Genomic DNA, 7415 nt, shown 5'->3' with positions numbered 1-7415 from the left:
ATTAATTAGTGTTATATTATAAGTTTTATTTATTTATATTTTTTTTTACACATAATAATTAATACATACAATACATAAGCTAATTTCTTGTAGAAAGTTAAAATTGTAAACATATGTACATCAAAATATTGATAATTTAGCTCTGTTCTTTCGTTGATCTTGTTCAGCAGCGATACTTTTTTCAGATGCTCTTAAACCAACAAGTTCCTTTTGTTTCTCATTATACTTCATTACAATATTATTATAATGAACACTTCCTTTTGTATGCCTTGACAATGATTCTTTCAATTTTGCCGATTCCCTTTCCAGTCTTAAAATATTTTCTCCAATTTGGAAACTTGCTACGTTTAGTTGTCGATTTGATTCTGTTTTAAGGCTACTTTTACCTTTTGAAATATTTCTTGCGTCCGATTTAGCTGCAAAAAATTATTTAGAGATAATATATACTAAATAATAAATAATAAATGGTAGAGATAATATCTAGTGAATTTAGTAAAATTTTCTTAGACGTACGTTTATCACCCAAGGTTGCATTTATAAAATTAAACACATTGTTTTCTTCTCGTTCCTTTTCCCTCTGATACTGTTTTTGTCTTTGCTGTTCCAACTTCTGTTGTTGCTTTCGCATTCTACGTTCTACGGAAAATAAATTTTCATCCCCTCCGGCATTTTCTCGCAATTCCATACAATGATCTAAAACCACATTTTTTTTCATATACGAAGCATTTATATATAGAAACAATGATACAAAATATACATACCTAAAGATTTACCAGCTGGCAGTACCGTTGCTTCAACTGGTTCTATTCTGCCATCTGAATACTTTCCAAGACCAGTGCCCAATACATATCCCATTTGAGCCATTAATTTGCTACCTATCCCGCGCGTATGTTTTTCCCAATTTCCTAACGGCATGTTGCTTTCGACCGTGAGAAGAGATTTATGAACTGTTTCTTCTTTAGGATACTCGGTCGAGTCACTTTCACCGTCGCTGTCTTCAGACGTATCTGACATTTCCAAATCAGCGTCATCTGTAACAATAAAGTGAAATAAATGCGAAAGAATAAAATTCGAATATACAATTACTTTGCAAGATACGTACCAAGCGGTAAAAGATCTTGTAAGAAAACTTCTACGATATTACCGTTTGCTTCAAACTTAATTCTGAAAACATCTCCTTCTTTTTCTGGCATTTTTAACACGATGCACCTGTGCCATAATTGATTCTTTTGCTTTGCTAATACCCTACTACCCATCTTTATACTTTGAAAGTCTGGTTCTCTGCAAATAAATATCATGCTGTTGATTTTTGTACGTCGCTATCGAATATCAACAGATTCATTTACCTATATTCTTGTATACTAGATAATGGCACCAATTCTCCATGCGAAAATCTACAATCTTCGTCAGAAAATTTACATTTCCCATCCAAATAATAAGGACACGGAAGCATTTCTTTATGCGTTGGATTTAGAAAAAATACCCTGACCTAGATAATAGCATATACATAAATCCTTAGAATTACATAATATGGATGTGGATAAAGGAAGTTATCTGTTCCCTGCTGACTTTGTTAGAAGGATACATTGGAATTAGCAATTAACTTAGACGTAATTGTGATTTTCTATCTAATTCTTTTCTTACCTTTATATCTTGCATATTTTTTATTTCTGTGCTGTCATTCTGATAAACAGAACATATCATAGCATTATGATAACCAATGCCACCCCAACTGCTACCATGGGGAGCTCGACATTTCATGCCTTCAAGCTGCCTCAACTCATCCTACAAGATGAACTTCCACCGTATAATTGTGTCATTTCTATGCCATACAGAATACTTGCGTACTGACTTCTATGTTATTTGAAGCTCCGTCATCTTGTTTATCCGGCTCTTTACTCCGAGATTCATTGGAAGTTTTCTCCAGTTCTGCCTAATGAATTTATATAGAACGAAATATTACTTTGCTGGATCTTTTATGTTTCCATCTTTTTCTTTTCTTTAACAATTTGCTTGTTGAAAGAAAAATCACCTTGAATAAGGCATATTCTTTTTCCAATGGATCGTCCATATCATCAATATCGTCAATATCATCATCGTCGTCGTCGTCGTCGTCCAAATCTTCGCTAGAAGTTTCAACACCTTGTAAACTTTTTTTTGTTAAAGCAATAAGCTCTTGTATGTCCGATTGTAAACTTAATAAATTCTCCCTATCCGCTTCTTGCGTAGTCACGGACAAAGTCGCTTGAACTTGAGCTAGCTGGTATGGCAAAACGATATTTAGAACAGAAAAATTAAGCGTACTCCATTAATTAAAAAATGAAGCAGGTATACGAGTTATTCGAAAGGTTATACGATTTCCTTGTACAACGTCGATGAAATAGTAATTCATACCTGTTGTTCGTATTGTGCAATTGCTTCTCGTAAACTTTCAGTATCTGTCATATTACCCTATATTGTCTTACCCCTGCGTTGATTTAGAAGTTTTTGAAAAAGAGATCTCACAAAAACTGTTTTGACAGTTTACATTCAGAATCCTTCCGTACTTTAGAATTTAACGATTGTATCAATACCAATATTAAAAAGCTCTAGTTTAAAGACCCTAAATCCTAATATCCATTATGTGGCGACATCTTGATCAAATTGTCATGAATCGTATTCTGATATTTGAAATACGTACATGTCATATATATTGGACATTTACATTTATAATTTTACATTCCTTTTACATATATAATACCGACGAGTACACAACGTTAAGAATATAAATTTATAGTATTAACGTATTTAACATAATCGTAATGCGATTAAAAAGATGCCTGAAAAATATGTTAAGTAAACGTAGCCTTTCGAAGCCTCGGTAGCGCAGTAGGCAGCGCGTAAGTCTCATAATCTTAAGGTCGTGAGTTCGATCCTCACCCGGGGCATTTCTTTTTTTTGAAATATGAAAGAAAAATAAATGCTATGTTATTTTATATATCGATATAATCGAAATTAACAACGAATAAAAATATACTATTTTCAAATAATAAAGATTAGAATTTTCGTTGCTCTTAAATTGACGGAAAAAATTGCTAGAAATATTAAGAGAGCGACATTTTTACAGGTACTAAATTGTTGAAAAGGTGTATAGCAAATATGTATAAGGAGTTGATGAGAGAAATAAGCGTCGTGGAGGGTAAAGACGCGCGGTTTTACGAACGGGAAACGGAGCAAGAGACAATTATGTAAATGTAACACTTGCCAGAGGGACTTGAGGCTTCTTGGAATTGAAATGCGGTAGTTAAAACGAGTTGTGAATTGTTTGTTGCCCTTTAGCAATACCACAATTTGCAAGCAAACAGCCCATTAAATTGAAGCTGCCATAGCCTCTACCTTTACACGGCGAATAGGTGTTGCGACCCCTCCGCTGGAATAAATCCAGCGAAAGCGACGCACGGTTGCATCGTGTTCGACTAGCTTGCTCCTGTCATGCAACGCGAACGACTATCGGCGTATTAAATAACGATAGGATGCTGCTTTGAAAATCTACTTGAATCTAGAGAAGTTACATCGATAGCCTCTGCTTAAGAAACAGTCTAGCTGTCATTTTGTAAAATCTTCGAGCCTGGAAGTTTCTCGAGGAACGATATTGGAAAAAGAAGCAATTTTTGACATTCGGGAGTGAAAAGCAATTCGGATAGAAGGAGTAGACCAGGAGGCGATCGTGTCGCGCTTATCGTATTTTCAGGGTGATTATACGTTGGCGGATATCGGCGAGCCGTGGTAAAAAAACAGGAGAAGAGGTGGAGAAGGTTGGTCGGGAGAAGAGTGCCGGATCCGCATTTTCGCGGGTTATTTTATGCGGCTGCTATGCATCCGTTACGTATAAATGCAGAGACGCGGCCCGATTTGCAGGTGCACAGCAGGCTCGTTGCAAGCGCGGTTGATTCCGCGTTGATTCAGGCCGTATTCAGTGCATCGAGTCCCGCGATGAAAAGGCGTTCCGCTTTCTGAATATATTCCAATTAAAAAGTCGGAGCTTCGTTACACTCGGCCCTGCCCGCGTACACTCTGCACCCTGCACCTTGCACCCTCCATCGCTCTCGCCTTTCTCTTTCTCGTTCTCCGTCCTCCTCTCTTTTTCCGCTCATCCTTGCTTCTTGCGATTCCATCTTTCCCCCCATTCTCCCCCGCTAGCCTCGTCACAGTCGACTCCTTTTACTTCTGCTTTTTGCCTTCCACCAACGGAGCCACGATCCCTTTTCGCTACTCTCCTCCATTTCCCTCTCTTCCTCGGTTTCTCCAGCAATTACTCCGCCGTTTTTTTTTTTTCCCTCTAAAGAATTTCGCTCCTCCTTTCGGCGTTCGCCTCGCCCCTTTACTCGTCCTTGTTTATTATCGGCATCCGCGCCTACCCTTTGCTTCCATTTTAAACGAGGTCCTGCTTCCTCGACCACGTCTTTTCCTATCTCGCCGATTTTCACGATCTTGGAAATAACAGTGTATCCTAGAATGATTCGGCCTTTTCTCGTAAGAAAGGAATGTCTTCTCCGCTAGAACGTCTCTGCTAGAACGATATCGGGGATACCGTTAATCACCGATCGGGAGAATCGCGTTAAAAGGCACGTGGTTATAGGCGTGGAGGGTGCGGGTTTCAAAGGTGTATGTAAGAGTAGGAACGATTTCGAAGACACGCAGGGAGGCCCCCCGTTGAAGTATTTAACGACGCCGTTCTCGGTCGGGCAGAAGGGAGACGCGCATCGTAAACCGAAGAGGGATAAGAAGCGCGTGTCCAAGTGCCAACACGACTTACGCACGTATGCACGCGCGTCCACGATTCGCTCAACGACAATACGCACGTGGCCGAGTGCACGCGACGCCACTTCTCTCTTATCCCAGGATATCTCGTTCGAGTCCCTGCGTACGCGACTCCTTTGCACGGGATTCACCGAGGATCCTTTATCGCGGCCGTTTCAATAGAGAATAGACGATTCGAATCGAGGCAGTGATCCACGAGTAAATTACGGCCGTTTACACGATTCAAACGCACTCGAACGTACTCGAATCTTCGTCTATATGTATATAACGCGATAATTCTATGTTCGTTTGTCGAACCAATTATTTTATAATTTTTCCGATCGTCCAATTATCTGAGAAATCTCATTAGACTCGTTTCAGAAATTCGTTCGTACGCGAAAGAGCTTTCGAAGAAGCAGCCATCTCTCTTGAAAGAGACGTATCGCGGTGATGGCGACACGCGGGTCCACTTAAGAACGCGTTAAGAAACGAAATTAGAAGCGTTCGTGGGACGTCGTAGGGGACAATACGCGTGGCAGAAAATTATCACGAATAATATCCGATTCATTATGGCGAAGTAATTACGCGTGAGAGATTCCCGGCTTCATCCACGGCACGGCAAGCTCGCGGCGAACGGAGAGAAGCGGAAAGAGGTAAAAAGGGGGACGAGCGTCGCAAGAATTCTTCCTTCGCTCGCGTGATTTCACGCTCGGCTAGATGTATCTCTGTTTTTTCCTTTTTATTATTCGACGTCCAGACGCGAAAGGTCTGCTGGTTTATTTCGTTCTGAATGAACCCGAAAGAAGCGTCTCTCCCATTCCGGCTTCCCTTCCCTTTTTCTTCGTCGTTTTCGCGGCGTAACTCGACGAGAGAAAGTTGACGATTCGTGGTTGCACGACTCGTCGTCGTCGTCGCGCAACAATTTCTTCTTATCAAACGAAACGTCCTTTGAACTTTCCACGCGCCTTTTCCCCCAATTATGCTTCCATTCATCTCGTCGCGATACACCGCGACTTCTTAGGATCGCCGTTCGATTTCGAAGAAAATCAAAGAGAATCGTTTCAGAGAAATTCGATCTCCCGTGGAGAGTCTTTCGATAACGTTCGCCAACGCTACCAAAGGAGAGTGATTAACGACGTCGTTACGCGAGATCGTTCGAAATTCGCTTAATGCAGTCTAATCATCCGTGTAAAGAGATCGTGCACTTTTCGTTCTCCTCTTCTCGATTCCTCCCTCTCTCGTTCTTCTCACTTTTTCTCCAATTAACGATAGAGTCGGCGATCGGCTGGCGAAAAAATCATCCTGACGATCGCGACCGTTCTCTTCGCGATCTTTCTCTTTTCCTTCGTCCTTCTCGTTCTTTCGCCCGCGTTCTCGCACAGGTATATACTCGTTCTCGCTCTTTCTCGTCGATTCCGTTCAATTAAATCCGCCAGCCAATTCCAGCCACGAGTGCCAGTACCACTCGACTTGTATCGGTTTCAGCCAATTACTTTCTGCCGGGGATTGCGAATCGCTGTTTCTGGCCACGTGCCCATTGTCACGCGCGAATTGGTCTTCCCGTTACGGGGCTCGTTACCGTTGCCGTTTGTCCAAATAAAAAAGCCCGATTTTCGCCTCCGCGTGTGCGCACCTTCTTTCGCGATATCGTCCGTGACTGACGGAAAAACAACTGTCGTTCCCCGTTGATCTACTCTCGATTCGTCATGGTAAACTCGATGTTTACCACAGCGTGAAAAGAAAGAATAAAACGGACGAGAATAGAGAAAACCTTGTTCGATATCGTTGAAAACGAAAGCAACTGCGTGGCGCGTGAAAGGAACAATTACAAGGCGATGTTTTTGTTCGATAATAATTTATTTATCTACAAGAATTCATCGGTTGACGAAAAATCGTCGACTAACTGGAGAAAGTGATGGATTATCAGCGGTGAACGTTAGCGAACTAGATCTCTAAGTGAAAATTGGCCAGTGATTGCGGGAAACAGGGGAAAACGTTTGTACCGCGGAGCATCGAACGCGTCGTAGTAAACGTCGTTTTCGCCCGTTTCCCGGTTACAGTTACCTAACATCCTATGACACATCTACGGAATTCGACTCGCTATCGACTCAACTAGATCTCTTCGTTCGTTCCGAGTAAAAGGAACATGTTTCCTGGATATGAACCTGGATATTACGGGTTTGTTCTTACTTCGACTGGAACAAGCGAAAGTTAGTGGAACGATGGAAACAGATCCTCGAAACACCACGATTTCCGATATCGTTTCGTTCATCCCTTCCCCTTTCGTCGTCGCGAACGAAAACAAAGCGACTACGACTACCGATCAACTTCGTAATTACATATGTACACTGTTTCGCATGCAGGAATTAGCTCTCGGAAACAACTCCAATGCGGAGCACGGAATCTTCGAAGAGTTCCATCCCAGGAAGGGAGTCGCGAAGAACTCCTGAAACGCGGTACGCGCGATTACCGCGAACGAGATTTTCCTTGTCCGCGTTTACATCCGCGTTTACATCCGCGTTTACATCCGCGTTTCGTGGTTCACGCGCACTTCACTGTATCGGAGGTAGTAGCGCGTGATATTTTGTACCAGGATATAATCGAACTAGCGGTCGCGAGACTTTTTTCGCGCGCAC

The 7415-nt window shown here is 41.6% G+C and overlaps 1 protein-coding gene and 1 non-coding gene across 2 annotated transcripts; one reads left to right on the top strand and one right to left on the bottom strand.

Moving 5' to 3' along the window:
* Window positions 1-11: 11 nt before the first annotated feature.
* LOC126916248 (zinc finger CCCH-type with G patch domain-containing protein) lies at window positions 12-2566 on the bottom strand. The gene is made up of 9 exons (XM_050721825.1): window positions 2395-2566; window positions 2033-2260; window positions 1853-1933; window positions 1645-1785; window positions 1347-1489; window positions 1103-1281; window positions 762-1031; window positions 514-693; window positions 12-416 (listed from the first exon to the last, which is right to left on the bottom strand). Exons 1-9 carry the CDS (start codon window positions 2443-2445, stop codon window positions 121-123), a joined length of 1569 nt encoding a protein of 522 aa, XP_050577782.1. The 5' UTR covers window positions 2446-2566; the 3' UTR covers window positions 12-120.
* A 288-nt stretch (window positions 2567-2854) lies between these two features.
* Window positions 2855-2927, top strand: Trnam-cau (transfer RNA methionine (anticodon CAU)). Its single transcript has one exon. It is a non-coding gene; the product is annotated as a tRNA-Met (tRNA).
* The last annotated feature ends 4488 nt before the right edge of the window (window positions 2928-7415 follow it).

This window comes from Bombus affinis, chromosome 5 (assembly GCF_024516045.1).
Source record: "Bombus affinis isolate iyBomAffi1 chromosome 5, iyBomAffi1.2, whole genome shotgun sequence".
Classification (NCBI taxonomy): domain Eukaryota; kingdom Metazoa; phylum Arthropoda; class Insecta; order Hymenoptera; family Apidae; genus Bombus; species Bombus affinis.
The sequence above is the reverse complement of the archived record's forward strand: the minus strand, read 5'-3'. Positions and strand labels throughout refer to the sequence as shown.